At 42.7% G+C, this 18,289-nt stretch overlaps 1 protein-coding gene across 5 annotated transcripts in view; it reads right to left on the bottom strand.

The window, feature by feature from the left end:
• Nucleotides 1-506: 506 nt before the first annotated feature.
• The window catches only part of NR4A3 (nuclear receptor subfamily 4 group A member 3), a 40,551-nt gene continuing 22,768 nt past the window's right edge, over nucleotides 507-18,289 (bottom strand). For all 5 annotated transcript variants that reach the window (XM_023242504.2, XM_045042936.1, XM_045042937.1 and 2 more), the window contains 2 exons: nucleotides 16,935-17,113; nucleotides 507-3,791 (listed from right to left, as the gene is read on the bottom strand). In XM_023242504.2, the coding sequence (XP_023098272.2) occupies nucleotides 3,544-3,791; nucleotides 16,935-17,113 (427 nt within the window). In that variant the 3' untranslated portion in view covers nucleotides 507-3,543. The remainder of the gene's footprint in view (nucleotides 3,792-16,934; nucleotides 17,114-18,289) is intronic.

The following is an 18,289-nucleotide window of genomic DNA, read 5'->3' as shown; positions in this document are numbered from 1 at the left end:
AGGGGTTTCTACGCAATATAGCAGTAATGACGTCAGCAAAAAGGCAGAGAGTTCTGATCAATCCTGGAGAACTCTAATCCTGATTGTTATAAATTCTGGTTCACAAACAATTAATATCCATCATCTTGATAGAGAAATAAATCCTTTATATCCCTAAAGAATACTTTTAGGCAATAAATTATTAGCTCCATTTAATATACACACAGTTATATATAGTTGAAAGAAAATAGCTTCAGACATTGTGCTTGTTTGTATCTCCTCAAAGCGCACAGCAGTGCTTTGCCCACAGGAAGCAGTCAATAAATGGTTATTGAATTCAGAATGTCCTTCCCAATCAGTGAGGTTTAATATATTTCCAATTCAGAATGCCTATTAATTTTTCAGCATTAGTAAGCCTTTTAAAAAAATCTATTTTGGGATGTGTTTAAGAGTTCACAGCAAATACTATTCTAAAGATGATTAAGAGAATACTGTTCAATGAAGCATGCTTATTCAACACACCGGTAGCCATTGATAAAATGTAGTTTAATCATTTAAATTTACATTGTTAATGTACAAGAGCATTTCTTTCAAACCACAGGTTAACACACACTAAAGAGCAATGCTGTTAGAAGAGCAGAGAAACTTTGGAAAACTCTGCTGTCTGAAATGAAAGGCAAGGCACTCTCCATTAACAGCTGGTGGATTCCTGATTTCTGCCCACAGAAGGCGTGTTCACACTGAGAGAGCTCTCCCACAAGGAAGAATCACCTGCTTTAATTCTTGCTGTCCTCTTCTGAGCTAGTTTGGTCATCCACTCTGTATAAACTTGTGTGTCAACATCAAGACAAAAAAGGGAGTTGAATTGATGGATTATGTGGGAAGCTCTCATAGTTATTACAACTATGGAAGACGGAAGCACACTGGCTATAACCATTATTGTCAGCACTAGCGTCTAGACCTATAACTAAAAACCTTCATTCATTTCAACCAATCAATATTACGGCTAAAAAGTCTTTTCCTTAAATCTGATGGGTGTAAAAATAAAAAGTAACAGCATTTCTCCAGGGGTCTGGTTTTTCTGTTTGTTTTGTTTTTCTCTTATGGATATGACAAAAAACAAGGATTAACTTTCCAATACCAATGGTGCACAAAAGGGTTATGTATGCACAGCATTTCTAATTTATTCAAATTCAATTTGAATTTGATCTGAAGCTACCTTGTATGAAATGTTAGCTTTCCTGATATTTAATAATGTTTATTATGTTTGCATATAAGCTCAAAAAATTAATGCAAAAGTACTACTTTCCTCATGGTCATCAGGTAAAATGTAAATGGTCGTGGTTATTTTTAAAAGCCTATTTTCCTATAGATGTAGTAAGTTGAGTAAAAACACTATGGAAAAGAGAACCAGGTCCTAGTCTTGGTTCTGGTCCAACCAGCCTGTTGGATCTTGGGTAATCTTTACTCTTCGCTGGGCCCCCGTTTTCTCCTGTATGAGTTTCGGAGGGGTGGGGGACCAGTCAACAAGTCAGGCCTCTGCCAAGTCTAACATTCCAAGATCCTAACATTGCAGACCCCATCACCTGGATATAAAAATAATAATCTTTTATAAAAGCTCACACAAACATAATACATGATCAAATATCAGAATGACTGTTGGAAAAAAAAAAAACATATATGCTTTGCTATCTGGGTTATCCTTTGCAGCAATTAGGCAATTCATTTGGCATTTGTTTGATTGTATAATTTAATGACAATATAAACAGCATAGTTCTGTTCTTTCTTCTTTAAAAAGACTAAAGCAAAATGATTTAAAGCTAACAAAAACTACTGTGACATCAGTTTGACATTCAAAGTTTGTTTCTTAGCAAAATGGCCAAAGATATTTTGACTTGATACAGAGTATATAATATAAAGACTTTTCGACCTAAAAATCTTCAAACATTATTCGAATTTAGCAAAACATAAGCAAAATTTTAATATCAAAGTGCTAAACAGTACTGCCTTAAAAGTCACTGCAAATGAACCATAAAATAACTGCATGGGAAGTAACATTTATTGTACAAATGGTTAATAAAAAGACACATTATAAATATATATATGTAACCTGCTATATTTATATATATATTTGTTTATTTAATTTCTAATAGGTGTATCCAAGTCGCTGTGAACACCCCATTTAAGTACTCTAACTCAGTTTCCAGGAGCTGGTGGTCTTGCAATAAATACAGGCAAAGCTATTACAATATAACGTGCATACAAATGTTTGTACAAATAAGGACACTATGCAACAAATTATCTCGTAGTAATATGGCATTGACAGTATAAACATACAAAAGGGAGTACGAACACGGAATGTTGAAACGCAGCCCACTAATCCTGTCTAGTAGTCACATTCATACTATAATTTTTTTTAAAGTAAGACTCACTTGCTCTCCAAAATTGTCTCTGTAACCAGTAACAAAAATTAAATTATATATATTTAAAAAATCTTATTATCTCTGATGTTTACCCTGTATGATCAGTTCCTACTTATTTGTATGTTCTTATTTACGGATCAGACATGTGAGACTCACTGAATGCTCCTGGGGCTTCTGAACGAATGTGTCAGCTAGTTGCTATCAACTGGAACAAGTTTAGGGAACTCTGTCTGGGTTGATAGAGCACAACCAACACAGTTGTATGCAATCCATTTTATAATCTGAGCCCCCTTTGGGACAGCTGGACAGTTAGGGCAGAGATCTGGATCCATTAAGAATTGCCTAAAATCTTGGACGGACCATACCTCAGAAGGGTTCTATAGGGCAGGTGGACAAAGCCTCTGCTAGGAAAATTAACATGTGTCACTTGCCAGCATGACTGCTTCCTTTTTATTTCCATATAAAATAAAGGAGAGTTAACAAACAAGACTTAGTAAGACAGCACTTTAAAAATTGCACTTGTATATGGAAGCGAACAGCCATTATCGTTTTGCTATGTCTGATTTATAGGTAATCCTCATCTTTCACCATTTGTTAAAATAAAGGAAGAAAGAAATTAAGAAGAGAGAATTTCTGCCTTGTTTGCACCACATACATACCCTTGACACAGGAAGTGTATTCTAAAGATCAACCTCAAGACACATCCTACTCTGGCGAACAACCATCGGCTGTTCTTGTTTTTAAATACAAAGCAACTATAATTGTATTCCCCAGAAAGAGTTTTAAAACAGTTATATTATCCTTTTTTTTTTTTTCCTGCTGGGATAGCATCGTCCAAAAGTGCTTTGTTAGCAATTTCTTAGAAAACCCTCATGAACTATACCCTCCCCTCCCGCGCCAACCCCAAAGCCTAAATATAAAACACAACCCCAACACAATACTCTGCAAGTTTTCTGGCTTTAGGTTGTAAGGAAAAGTGCCAGAAAAAAAAAAAAAAAGTCTTTTCTACAGGAGCTGCTTTTTTTTTTCTCTCTCTTAAGCAAGGACAGAAAATGGTAGGTGTCCAGACCCAAATCCTCTGCTGCTTAGCAAGTCGGAGGCGCTAGCCAATGAGGCGGCTCCCCCCTCAGGCTGCTCCTGTTCAGAAAGGCAGGGTGTCCAGGAAGAGCTTGTCGATGATGGAAGGTGGAGACACCAAGTCTTCCAGCTTCAGGTAGAAGATGCGCTGGAGGCCCAGGGTACAGATCTTTCTCAGTTCTACCAGAGCGCCCAGGACCTTGGGCTCGCTGGGCTCCACAGCCTGTCCCTTACTCTGGTGGTCTTTCAAGCTGCTTGTGATCTTGTTGCATAGCTCCTCTACTCTCTTTGGTTCTTTTAACCCATGTCGTTCTGCAGAACAATGGAAAAGGGGCAAGTTTGGAAGGCAGTTACATCTTTTATTTAAAAAAAAAAAAAATCTTTTTAAAGTTTGTTTGTCTACAGAGAACACGCACGAGCAGCGGAGGACCAGAAAGAATCCCAAGCAGGCTCCGTAGCCCAATGTGGGGCTCAAACTCACAAACCGAACCGGGAGATCACGGCCTAAGCCGAAGTTGAGGGTCGGACACTTAACTGACTGAGCTGCCCAGGTGCCCCAGGAGGCAGTCACATCTTAAGAGACCTTGAATCCCTAATGGAAGCCCGCATCTTGTTCCTCCAGTTGGGATGGCATTTTACAATGCAAGCGCCTCCCTCTTGGAGGGAACTCGTGGCCTTTGGACTCCAATGGCACCAGGGTTTGCATCCCAGTCCCGCCACTTCTTCACTGTGTGCCCCTGAGTTAGCCTCTTGATTTTTTAAGCCCCAGTGTCCTTATGAGATGAAGATAATAATCGTCCCTAATTTCGGGTTTCTGGGAGGACCCACTTAGGTGAACTATGCACACAGTTCCTGGCACATAGTCACAATGAGTGAACGACAGAGTGGTTATTATTCTGCATACATACGAAAGCCTTGTCAGGAAGCAACTCTTTAGAGTGACAAAGAAACACGTCCAGGCAAATGAATTAATGTTCTCATCTTGACAGATGGGGAAAGGGGCTCGGTCAGTTCCATTTGCTAATGCAAGGGCTACCCCCCCAAGACCCAGCATAAAGCACATTCTTCACGTTTTCATGCACGTGCTTTCATTCTAACAGCACTGAGAAGAATCCAGCTTTTCTTTTCCTTGTTTTTTTTTGCTCCCCCCCCTTGAAACACCTATTGACCGACACCAGGCACTCTGTACAAAATACACATGTCTTCCTGCTGTGGAGATGGAAAAGTCAAAGAGAAGGGAAAAGACCCAGAAACAGGTACGGTGGCATTCTACAATGTAGCAATACATGAACCCCAGTATCTTATATTTTATAAAACAATACATAAAATGATCCCCATGTTGAATATTATGATCCCCTAATTTATTTTAAGGTTAAGTGATAAACCTTAACTGCTAAACTGATCTGAACTCAGTTTTCTGAGGCAGATTTTGTCCTCTTGCCCCAGAACAATGTTGCATCTCTAATCAGAAAGGAGCCTGCCATCCAGTACAAATCACTTTGCTCTCCCTCAGCATTTAGATACCAGAGCCTCTTTCCTGAGAGAAGGGCTTGGCCCCAGTTATCTCAGTCAGGGCTTGTATCTCTAAGTATATTTACATGTAAAACAATAATTCTTGTGAGATGGAAGGCATCCTTCCAATGGGAAATCAGGCAACACTGTCTAATTTTTCCTAGGTTTATTTTTTCAGTTGGGGATATAGTTCCAGAATAATTAAGGTATAGCATTATATTAGTTTCAGGTGTACAGAAATGTTCAGTGATTCAACATTTCTACACATTACTCAGTGCTCAGAAGATAAGAAGTCACTCTTAATCCTCAGTTGGGGATATTTTTGTTGGGGAAATTATTTCCTTAAAACAAAAGCCAATCAGCAAAAGGAAGCAATGTCCAGACATTGTCTTCTTCTCTTGCTCTAAATCAAAGGAGGCCCAGGGGCCAGAAGATCTGCATTCTTCCTTAGGTTGGCCTTAGGTTGGCTAGTTGTGTACAACTTGGGTGAGCTCCTCTCTCTCCAAGGCTTATCTTAAAAGGAGGAGGTTGAATTTAATGACCTCTCAGGTCCCTTCCAGCCTGGTGGTTGTAATTATATTAAAGTACAACCATGAAAATTGCTGGTTGGCATCTCAGTTGGATTGTGACTTGTAGGCATCTCACCTCAGTGCATCATAATATAGAGAAAAGGGCACTGGGCGTGCAGTCAGACAGATCTGGATTCTGGTTTTGGTTTTGTTACTTACTAGCCATGTGACCTAATCTCTTTGAAGCTCAATGTCCTTCTAGGAGAATGGGGATTACAGGGCGGTAGACACACAAGTCTTGATTCTATCCTTCATTCCTTTCGGTGTGTCTTTTTTTTTTTTAAGATTTTTATTTTTACTGAAAAAACTTTTAAAAATTATTATTTTGGAGACGGAGAGTGTGTGTGTGTGTGTGTGTGTGTGTGTGTGTGTGTGTGCATGCAAATGGGGGAGAGGGGCAGAGGGAGAGAGAGAATCAATCACGCTTGATGCTCAGTGCTCCACACTCAGCACTGGGATCCCACAACCCTGGGATCATGACCTGAGCCAAAATCAAGAGTCGGACGCTCTTGACTAAGCCACCCAGGTGCCTCTATGATTTCACTTTTAAAGAATCTCTACACCTAACGCAGGGCTGGAACTCAACCCGGAGATCAAGAGTTGCACATTCTACCTACTGAGCCAGCCAGGCTCCCCCTTTTCCGTGTGTCTTAAATAGTAAACAATAAATTAAAAGAAGAAGTGCCATTATAATAAAACCTACTTCCGTGGGTCATTGTGAGGCTTAACTGAGATGATGAAACCCGAAAGTGCTCTGCCAACTGCAGGGTGCTCCATGCGTGGTACCGTCGGCACCTACGATGCTGCGTGACATGTGGCAAGTGGTTGGCAATCACAGGGTCAGACAAAAGGCAGTAAAGTTCCCTACTTCTCAAGGTTTGCAGTGCATGATTGCAAACTGTTAGCTAATCAGCCCAGGTGCAAACCTGTCCTCTACGTTTATCTTTACTACATACACATAGTCCCTTTGTTTAGTCTCAAAAGATGCACCCGGGAGTGAACTTGAAGAGAAACTCTTCCTGCAATGGTGTTCTGCCTAAAGTTTTATTTTCCCTCCAAAAGTGAAAAGGCAAGCTGCAAGATTGGCAATAAACTTCAAAAGCTATAAGATGTGCATAGTCCCTGACCAAGTAATCCCACTCTTGGGAATTTATCTGAAGGAAAAATTCAGAAGAATGAAACCGTATGCATGAAGATGTTTGGGGTAGCAGTATCTATTAGAAAAAAAAAACCGGAAAAAGGTAAGGGGTAGAAGAATAGGGAAACTGTTAAGTAAAAAATGGTATATGCACGTAATGGGAGATTCTGTAGACACCGGAAAGGACACATATGAAGATTATGAAGCAACGTGGACAAATACAGAATATCACATTAAAGAAAAAATAGAATATAAAATGGTATCTAAGCTGCAATGACATCTAAGCGGAAGTTATTTCTGCATATAGAGAAGGGTGAAAGGAAACAAAATAGTGAGAATATTTATGAGATTATCAGATAACTCCTTTCCTTTCTTTTAAAATTTCCAAGTTAGTGGCATTTACGTTTGAAACAGTGTTAACACAGAACAATCTGCGATTTGGTGGCTCTAGTGGCTGTAACATGATCAAACAGTCATTGTGCTGATAGTAAATTCTATCAATACTGAGCTATATCAAATTAGGTTCATAACCCAGGGAGGGACACTATTCCCAGAATAAAATACCAATCTGTTGATTTGAACTTCCCCTTCCTTTCAGTGGCCCATGTCTTGAATTATATTCAAGATCCCGTATTCATTTTTAGGATAAAGGAATGGAGCAAGGCGTTGGCTGGATTTTGGGAGGGGGTTGATTATGGAACCTTATAACCAGACTTTCTTATGGCCAAACTCACAGAAGGAGCCTCAGAGTTTTCCCTGCTCTCCAACCAGTTGTGGCTGCTCAATAACTATGGCAACCATTATTTATTCAGTGAACTCAAGTGGAGATCGATACCTCCCTGCCAGCTGGATCAACCCTAGGCCTGGAATTCCTTGAGGAATTCAGAGACACTCCTGTTAGAAGCCAAAGGCACCTTCTTTGTTGTTTTGAACAGCTACTGGATTTGTGGCTTCTTTACTTTTTCAAAAGGGCTGAGATAAAATTCGGTCTCCATGCAAACTACTGCAGCAGCAAGCAAATTTTCAAATCACTAGGGAGTCACTAGGTGTCTGGGACCTTCCTGGTAATCTGAAATTCCTTAAAACCCCAATAACTGACATTTTAGTTTAAGGAACCTTCTTTCTTTTTGCAGCTTGGTAAACATGGCTGCAGCGCTAATAAACAGAGACTTCAATCCTGGGGGAGACTGGACATTTGGACTTCCCCCTTCCTAGAGAATCACATGCATCTTAGTGTAAGATCTTTGTCCCCATTAAGCAAAACAGGGTCTTCAGCACTTATTGCTTTTTGATCTACATCATTTTTATCCAATACTCCAGTATTTTAACTCACCTTTATGCATTCAAAGCTTTAAACTGCATCTTACAGAAATGGTTAACTAATAGATTTACATGTTACAGTCATAGTACATATGAGTTGGAAAGGATTTGAATCATTTAGATCACACTCCCACCTAAGACAAGAATCCCCACCACAAGAGATCACAAAGAGAGTGCCCAGAACCAGCTGGGTAATAAAACTAAACCTAATAGCACTTTATATTATCCTCTTTTACTTAGATTATTTTATCACACCTCTCAGCATCCTTGTGAATCAGGCAGGACAAAGATGATCTTTATTTCATAGTTAAGAAGGCTGAGGCTCAGAGAGTTTCATGACTTACTTATAGTCAAAACTAGCAAATGGCTAATTTCTTTTGTTCCAAGTCCAGATGTGTTTCTACTATACCAGGATGCCTTGAACATCATATTAGAATGTTCTTCCTCATCCTGAGGTGAGCTCAGCCCCCCTGAAACTCCTTCCTACTTTCTGTGTACCTAATGAACTAATTAATGAATTACATCTTTCAACAAATACGTATTAGGTGCTTATTCTGTGCCTAGCAATGTTATAGCATTGGGGGTAGAGCAGTGACTAAAACAGACAGACAACAGATCATATACTCCTGACCTGTGTGGTGTTAGTATCTAAAGAAACTGTTGGATTCCCATGCAATTTTAGCTGCCCATGCCATAGACATCTCTGCAGAGAGAGGAAACGGAGGGAATTGGAAGAGGAGAGAGAGGAGGAAGGGAGAGGGGAAAGTGAAGGAATGGGAGAGAGGGAAGGGGGAGAGAGAAAGGGAGAGATTGACTGAAATGATAGAGGTGTTTAGGTCTGTGCTCATGTTTTCCCCTTTTTGCCTAGTTAAGACCTATTCATCCTTTATTTCTTAAGCAGCCTCCATGCTTAGCGTGGAGTCCAATGTGAGACTCCAGAGGTGGATGCTTACCTGACTGAGCCACCCATCTTTTAGATTGCAGATCAAATATTTCTTAAAGGGAACATTCCTTTTTACTCCCAGTTTAGACCATGTTCTCCTATGGCATTCTACTTTTCCCCTTTGAAGGATATGACAGGTTGAAATCAGACATTGGTCTGACTCTTGCCTGCCTCCTCCATTAAATATAAGCATGGAGGCATGGACTGTGTTTGCTCACCATTATACCTACAGAACCAAGCTTACTACTTAGGAGACACCCAATAAATGTCTGTTGAATGAATATGTGCATGGAGGAACCATGATCTGTAAAATACGATTCACTGAATACTAAGCATGTAGGTTGCTCAGAATAAATATACAAGTAGGGCATAAGCAGCACCCAATGGTAAAGAACTTCACAACTCTAAAACCTCTTGTATTAGGAGCTTAAGAGCCAGATTTCCTGGATGTACCATCTACCACTCATGAGCCTGATGACTGTTGACCCATCAGTAAAATATGGCTAATAATGGTACCTGCCTTGTGGGTTGTGGTGAGAAGTAAATGAATTGATGCATGTGAAGTATTTGGGCCAATGCCAGCATACAGTAAGTAACAAATATTAGCAAGTATCCCCTATGTCTAAGACTCAACTCATTAATGTCCCTTCAAATCAGCCACTTCTCTGAGTTTGCCTTTTAATGATTTCACAGTCCTCCCCATCACTCCCTTAACCATCTCTAATGATTGCTTCCCCCAGCCGTCTTAGTTAATCCATCGAAGAACTTTGGTTATTATCTCTGTGATGTTCCTCTCATCTAGCTCCTCCTCTTCAGCTTGCCGCCTCTGGGCTAGGTCTTCCCTATCCGTCACCTACATACATCGTTTCAATAGCTCCTGGCTGGTCCCTCTGCTTCCCATCTCTGCTGTAATCCATCCCAGGTCCTTCCAAATCTCCTTACTAAACAAACAAAAGAGCACATGTAAAACCCTTGGCATGGTGCCTGGCACTGGGTATTTTAAAACGATGGCTATTCTTAATTTCACAGAATCCTAATTACCAATAGCTTTCATTGTCCCTTGCTACACAGTGTGGTCCCTCCTCCAGCAGCATCAACATCAAAATGCAGAATCTTGGGCCTTACCCCAGACCTCTGTAATCAGAATGTGCAGTTTATCAAGATGCTTAGTGATTTCATGCACGTGAAAGTTAGGGAAACTCTGCTCTAGTCAATTCTGGTCCCCATGAGATGCCTGGGCCAGTCCGCAACCAGTGGTTGTCTAGCTTCTGTTTGTAAACCTAACTCCCCAGCGCTGCTTGCTCCTGGATCAAGCTTTTCTTATATTGAGCTGAATTTTACAGGGCCCAGTTCTGCCTCTTGGACCCATACAAAAAAGAAATTCTCTTCCTCATGTCAAGCAGCAGGCTATGAGGACAGGGGATGAGGAGGACACCCAATAAGGAAAAGCAAATCCTTCTTTTTTTGAGCAGGTCTCAGGGCACAGGCCAGCATGGAGACCACAGTGAGATAGTTCCAGCTGAAGGGGAAAACGAACCCCAACAAACAAACAGGACCTTCCTGCTCTGAGCTCCCCTTCTTTCTTGGGGAAGTCATCTCACTGCTACCTCTTATTGCATACGTAACATCCTTCACTGCTGGGCAGTCCCCAGAGACACCGAGCCCACACTGATCAGGAAGCCACAGGTTGGTCAGCAGTCTGTGCTGAGGCTGTAATAGTGCTTTCCACTCTGCCTGTCTTTGGTTTATTAGAGTATGTGTCTGTCTCCCCAACGACACCACAAACTCTTTGAGGAGGAGGGATTTGTGTGGCTGGCGCAGAGCAGATGCTCAATAAATATTACTGAATTAATCTGAATTGAAATAAGGTAGTCCTCAGGAATTCAGACTATTTTCTAATAACAAAGTAGTAGGCTAAAAATAATTAATTTTCCTAATTTGGGAGACTTTCTGAAATTCACAATTAACCCATTCATTTAACCAATATTTGCCATGTGCCAGACGCCTTTAAATGCCAAAGTAATTATAAAGATGAGTAAGACTCTCCCTGCCCTTAAAGAAACCCACAGTCTATTTAGAAAAGAAGAGACACAAATAAGTTACTTAATATAATGTGTATATGCAATTATAGGGATGCAGGAAATTGTTCTAGATTCTCAGGAGAATAGCTAGCTCTTCCTGGAGGTAAGAAAATAACACTTAGGATAATAATAATGAAGGTTCGGCTAATATTTTTTTCTCTGCAAAGTACACATTAGCTCACTTAATCTTTATAGGAAACCTGCAAGTAGACATTATCTCTGTGAAAAATGAGAAAACTGAGATTCAGAGAGGGTAAGCAACTTAGCCCAAGACTGCCCAGCTAGGAAGTAGCAGAGTGAAGACTTGAACTCAGATCTCCCATCTCCAAATCTTGAGACAACCCCCGCCCCTTTTTAAAAAAAAGGATATTGCCTTGCCAAGTTGTACACTTAGTTTTCTTTGCAACGCAGCTGATGGCCATATACGATATAAACACAGGGTAACCAGGTAACCACTTAGAATGAGCTCTGGGAAGACAGGTGGTGGAGGGTGTGGCAGGATCAGCCACCTGCCCGGTCCTCCTATGACACTGTTTCATTGCTTTCTGCCCCTGCTTCAGCCTTCCTTTCTGCTCCTCAATCTTAGAGTTCATGTTCCAACAAGACCAGGAGAAAGATTATAAGGCCTAAGAGAAAAGAGTCATTTTCTCACTTGACAGAAGACCTGAGAGAGAAAAGAAAGCTATGGAGAACATCCTTTCGGTGAAGTGATTAGCAAGACGGCATTTGGGCACTCGAGATTCTCTCCACCATCTGGTCCAGAATGGCCTTTCCGATCTTTTCCCCCTTTTCATTATGTGGGAAATGCATTGTACTCTGAGGCTAGATCATAATCCCAGGCCATAAGATAAGTATCACATTAAGTCAGTCTTTTCCCTGAAAATCTTCTAAATTTCCCTAAAGTGCAGCTCTCACCACTAGAAGTAGAGAGCCCAGGGCCCACACTGTGCTCACGTCTTCTCCCGCCTGCTCACTCCAGGATACATAGTCATCGAGTATAATAGACTGCACGCCTTTGGTTCTTCTTTCTACTGAGATTACAGGTGCGATTTAACACATGTGATGCAGTGCCACTGTGTTTGCTCTACCCCAGAGGTGCTCAAGTATTCCATGCCAAGCCCTTGCGATGCTGTTTCCTTGGTCTGGAATGTCCTTCTTCTCTATCTTCCCATGGCTACATGCTACCTCCTTGGGAAGTCATTCATGACCAGCACTTCAACCTTTCTCTGCCCTAAAAGAGTGAGCAGTAGTCTGGCCTTACCCTGCACTGAATCTGCCCATTTTAAGGACCTGGGCACTAACCACTGCACATCAAGTTCATGACATGAAAATCACATAGGACTTCCTAGTAGGCTATCCATGGCTTATCTTTGCATCCCAAGAAACTGACACCAGGCCTGGCACATAGTAGGACCTCAATATTTATTTAATGAATGGATACTTATAAAAATGGTGATTCCACACTAACTTTATGTTTGGGGAGCTTCTTATTTATTAAATATAATTAACTATAACTAGACATCCCCTCACGGATACCCCATCAGAAGCAAAGCCTGTAGGTTGTTCCCATGTCAGGGATGGGGCACCGGTTAAACAGGGCGGTTAGGGCAGAAAAACTGGGGACTCAAAAACGTTTGACAACCACAACTGTGGGGAATGAGAGCGATCTGAAAGAAACCATTTCCTGCCCCACCTCCCCACCTAGTTTATCACAAGGGGGCCTAGAGAGAGGTGGAAGAAGCAGAAAAAAGAATTAGAAAAGAAAAGCCACGTTTGTGCAAACTTCTAATACTGCACGGATTCTTAATAATTTTCCTGGAAAAGAGATTGGTTAAAACTTCTAACGTTCTGCTTCCTTTTCAAGAGTTCTTCCCTGTGGTTTAGGGGCAGGCAATTATTTTGGGATGGATTTCCTGACGCCAGTAGTCCAACTGGTATTCCACAAACACCCTGTACGATCAGTGGGGCTTATTCAGAAGTGAGGATTTCACGGGAGCCCATATTCAGATGGAAATGAATATCCGCAACAACGCACACTGCTGTTTTCCAGGCACCGCCTTTTCTGCCATTTCCTGACGCTTTCACACATTTCAAACACTCTCCCAACCAGCAAATCACAAAGTATTGCAAGGTCCAGAAATGAGACGAGAGGGGCTAACTTTTCTTGTGGGTTACACCCGCAGCACCTGTAACAACTCTGCACAGGTGGGCGGGACTGAGGGCAGTAGCCCATAAAGGACGTGGCCCCGCTGTGCCCAAGTGCTTGGTAAGTGCAACCTAATTTCTTCAATACCAGTGTCATCCTTTGGGCCTCTCAAGCATCCAAGGATGCTTGAGATATTCACCAAACTTCATACCTCCTAAAGCCACCACCCACTTCCTCATGCCACAGAGTTTGATTTTCGACTACCTAGGGCTTCCAAGGGGAAGGGGCAGGCGTGTGCCTAATATTGGGGGCTCCCTGTCACCATCACTCCAGGATGGAATGTGGGTGGATGGAGTGCCTATTCTGAATCCGGTCTGGTTCCATCACAAAGCTACTTTCCTGTAATCCATACTGCTGCCTCATGGAATAGTTGTTGTTATCCCCACTTCACAGACGGGAAGACTGAAGTTCAGAGAAATGAAACGCGTTATTGAATAACACACGCTTGTTAAATACAAGACCCCACATGCAAACCTGGGGGTGCCAGATCCCATCATCACGCTGTGTCTGCTGTGCCAAACTGCCTCCTCCCCGAGCACATCCCCACAGAAAGGGCAGCGGGCTGAGCGGCTATAGCCGCAGGACACACAGTGGACTGGACGCAGAGACAGCACTAGCAGCACCTTCTCCCAATTCCTTCTCTGCATTCTCTACACTGAGCTGCCCAATATCTCCAGACGGGGACTGTCTGGCACCCACATGTCCTGGCCTCAGAGTCATCTATTAATTTCTACTTAAAGAGTAAACCAACAACAACAAAAGGTGTAAGCCTCAGGGGCTCTCCTCTTAAACCACAGCTCCTACACCTGAACTGGCCTCTTCCCTCTCATTTGTGCTCAAAGCCAACTGTCAGGGTAGTTCTTTGTAAATGTTTGCTTATTAATATTATTATTATTATTATTATCATTATTTTGAGAGAAAGAGAGCGAGCGAGCACCAGTGAGGTAGGAGCAGAGAGAGAGGGAAAGAGAGAGAGAATCCCAAGCAGGCTCCGCACTGTCAGTGCAGAGCCCGACGTAGGGCTTGATCCCACAAACCATGAGACCATGACCTGAGCCGACATCAAGAGTGAGATGCTTAGCCGACTGAGCTACCCAGGTAGCTCTTTCTAAATCGCAAGCCTGGCTATGATTCTCCCTTGGTCAAAATTTTCCATGGGTCCCCATTGTCCTCCAAATAAACTCTGACCTCCTCACTGATGTCAGGGGCTCTTCTTGCCTTGCTCCACCCTTAGCTCTCATGCCAGCCTCACTGCCCAGCACGCTATTTTTTTTTTTTTTTTTTGGTCACTTCCTTCCTGAAACTTACGATAGCCATATTTCCAACGGCTTTAGTGAATTTTTATTTATCTCTAGAATTCTCAGTCCTTCCATTTTACCCTGGAAATATCCTGTGCCTTTATCAAGGACCATCCCTGCTTTTAATGTTTATTTATTTTTGAGAGAGAGAGACAGAGCGTGAGCGGGAGAGGGGCAGACAGAGAAGGAGACACAGAATCTGAAGCAGGCTCCAAGCTCTGAACTGTCAGCGCAGAGCCCGACACGGGGCTGGAACTCACCAACTGCAAGATCATGACCTGAGCTGAAGTCGGACGCTTAACCAACAGAGCTACCCAGGCACCCTTAGGACCATTCATGCTTTTAATAGATTACATGTTTTGAGAAGACCACTTCCTACCTTCTATCTCTCAGCACTTTGTGCCCACTCCCACATCCCTACTATGCCACAACACCCTGTACCACATACATTAGTTTGTGCATTCTGTCTCCTCCAGTGATGTGTGCTAACTCTGAAAATGCACTGACACGCTGCAGAGCACGGAGATCAGTGAACACCTGTTGATTAACTAGACTCAACAGTCATTTCCATAGAGATGTGGCAATGTACTGGTTTTGTTTACTGAAAGCCAAGGCTGGCTCTAGTATTTTTTTTTTTTAATTAACTAAACTCTGTACTTTCTAGTTTTGAATGTTGAACAGTCCTAGGAAGAGCTGAATGGTTTTGAAATTGAGCTGAAGAGCTTAGTTCAAAGGTAGCCTTTGAACCAATTTCACTCCAGTCCTGCTGGGAGCAATAAGCTTGTGCCTTGAACATGCTTATTTTCCTCAGGTGCTCCCACAAGCCATTTGAAAGCCCTCTAAATGGAATTCATCCTCTTCAAGATGGCCTTGCTTCTGTTTTTGTTAATGGCTCCCTCAGAAATCTCTGGTAGGCCCCATCAAAAGAAGGACCAAAAACCTGGAGGAAGTGGGGTTCCACTTGGAACACTGAGGGAACAAAGTAGTGTCTGAGTCCTACCGTAGCATGTGCTAATTACTTCTATTTGCCTTCAGATGAAGCATTAATTGCTGAACCAGCCTAGCCTCTTAAGGCACTCAGACGCATCTCACTGTCATTGACAGGAGATGTCACAAGAAGGTGCATGTGAACAACCCACCTGATGCATGAGAAAAATGGGCCCATTTGCACCAAAGGATGGATTTGGTCCTCTGTGAAGCTCATTATGTTCCTAAAACACATGTTTTCTACAGCTAAGAGTGTAGCAAATCTGAACCTTAATTCCTAGTCCGACAGCCTAGCCCATGCTTGGCTCTGATGACAAGGATGGCAGGTGAGCCCCAGGTCTGGCTGGCCTCTTCTGAAGCCTCCAACCTCTGTCACTGGTTCACCAGGCCCCAGTCTGATGAGAAGGATGAGACTTAACAGGACACTTTGGAAGTGGAGGGAGGGGGGCAAAGGGAGCTGGGGCCTGGGGCTCTGAGAGCAGCCACAAGGAGGTGGTATTTCTTTTCTCACTGATGTGCCTTTCTTTTTCTCTCTCACTCTGTCTTGGGAACCTTTCTCTCCCAAAAGACCAAAAGGGAGAGGGACACCTGCGTGGCTTAGTCGACTGAGTGTCTAACTCTTGGTTTTGGCTCAGGTCACGATCTCACGGTTTGTGAGCCCCAGATCAGGGTCCATGCTCACAGCTCAGAGCCTGCTTGGGATTCTCTCTCCGTCTCTCTCTGCCCCTCCCCAGCTCCCTCTCTCTCTCTCTCTCTCTCTCTCAAATAAATAAGTAAAACTTAAAAAAAAAAAAGAAAGAAAGAAAGGGAGAGGCATCTAGGGGGAAGAAGGCATAACACAGAAATTGAATATGTGTTATGCTTCTGGTTCTCAACCTTTAAAAATTATTGAGTTGAGCCATTTTTTGCTTTTCATAAATATCTATTTTTCTCAGCTCTCCGCCAAAGTTGCTAAATAAAGTTGTAAATAAATAAATAAATAAATAAGGTATGTTTCATATTTTTTGGTTTTACTTTGGGTCACCCACCAAGGACTGGGAGAAAGGGAGACTTGCCCCTTCTGCTCCATAGGAACAGGCTGGTTAAGGTAAACTTCCTTCAAAAACCCCACGTAAAAATAACCCAGAAGCAGTTGGTCCAATGTCAACAGAGCTTCTGTGGAAATTCAGATTTTTCCTGAAGGTTCATGGCAGTAAGTTGCAGATATATGTTTCTTTGTTTAAACAAGGTTAAACTTAGCAGATTTTAGAAAAGTGGCAGTCATTATCCTAATATGTGTGTGTGTGTGTGTGTGTGTGTGTGTGTGTGTGTGTGACAGCCAAAGCCAGAACCCCTTAACACAGGAAAGGAGAGGAAGGGGGGCTAGGGACACAGTCACTTTGGTGACCAGCTGGTGCTTACCTGTGATCATGCTCAGTGCTGATAGGCATGCTAAGGCTTGGATATCAAGGTTCAGGCTCTGCAAACTTAAGGAAAAGTCTTTAATGGAGTCGAGCCACTCCCCAAATCCACGAAGGCACTGAAGTCGATGCAGGACAAGTCCGTTGCAGAACACAAACTTATCTTCAGCAGTGTTCGACCTATAAGACAAGGTCATGGCGGGTGGGAGAGAGAGACACATTAAACGGGTGTGTTCAGTCTGTCCAACACCATAACACAAGGGCACCTGAGAAACCACGCGGCAGTGTTCAGAACCTGGCGGCCTATGCTGTGAAACCTGCCCAGATACTCTTGATGCCCGAGACTGTGCTCCTGGGATAAACAACCACCGCCACTTGTCTGTGCGAACTTTCTTGGTGAGCATCAGCCCTGGGAAGCTGCGGGTGGAGCACTTGTACTCTTATTATGAGAATCAGCTGCCGTCCCACCCGGGACGGGACACAGAGGAGCAGGCACTCCAGGAGCACGGCAGTGAAGCACTGTGCACTGCCTCTTTCTGTAGTGAACACGAGCCTTTTCCCTTCATGGCTCCTTCCCTTCTTATTCTCAAATGTCAAAAACTGAAAAGACCTGAGACTAGACACTACAATTCCATTCTGCAGAGTCTAAGAACACCAAGTCCTTGCAACTGCCAGAAGTCAATCACAAAAATAAAAAGTCACTGAAAGTAAAACAGTCATTTTGCATATCCTTCTCTACTTAAAAAATATTTTTTTGACGTTTTTTCATTTTTGAGAGACCGAGAGAGAGACGGAGTGTGAGTGGGGGAGGGGCAGAGAGAGAGGAGACACAGAATCTGAAGCAGGCTCCAGGCTCTGAGCTGTCAGCACAGAGCCTAATGCAGGGCTCGCAGAGCTCAAACTCACCAGCTGCAAGATCGTGACCTGAGCTGAAGTCAGATGCTTAACCGACTGAACCACCCAGGTGCTCCGGTGCAGGGCTATTTCTACATCTGCCTGATAGTTTATATTATGTCCATCATCACCTCGTTCGTCTCTCATGACAGGTGCCTTGGAACACCTAGATGTCACCACTTAGCTATGGGGCCTATGCCACTCTTAATTGCTCCTTTTCCTTACCTGTAAAACAGGAATCCCAATTGCTACCTCTTAATGTTGTTGTGGGAATGAAATAAAGGATCTGAAAGACCACGCACCGGGCCTGGTACACAAGGGGAGCTCAAAGAGCAACAGGTGTAACTAATTCTGAATTCTCTGTGGTCCTTACTTGAATCTTACCTTTCCTTTCATTTTCCAGTCTCTTGCTACATATTTGTCTCTTTTAGCCTATTGCGATGAGTTAGTATCTCTTAATTT

The sequence above is a fragment of the Felis catus genome, chromosome D4 (genome assembly GCF_018350175.1).
Source record: "Felis catus isolate Fca126 chromosome D4, F.catus_Fca126_mat1.0, whole genome shotgun sequence".
NCBI classification, from domain to species: domain Eukaryota; kingdom Metazoa; phylum Chordata; class Mammalia; order Carnivora; family Felidae; genus Felis; species Felis catus.
The sequence above is the reverse complement of the archived record's forward strand: the minus strand, read 5'-3'. Positions and strand labels throughout refer to the sequence as shown.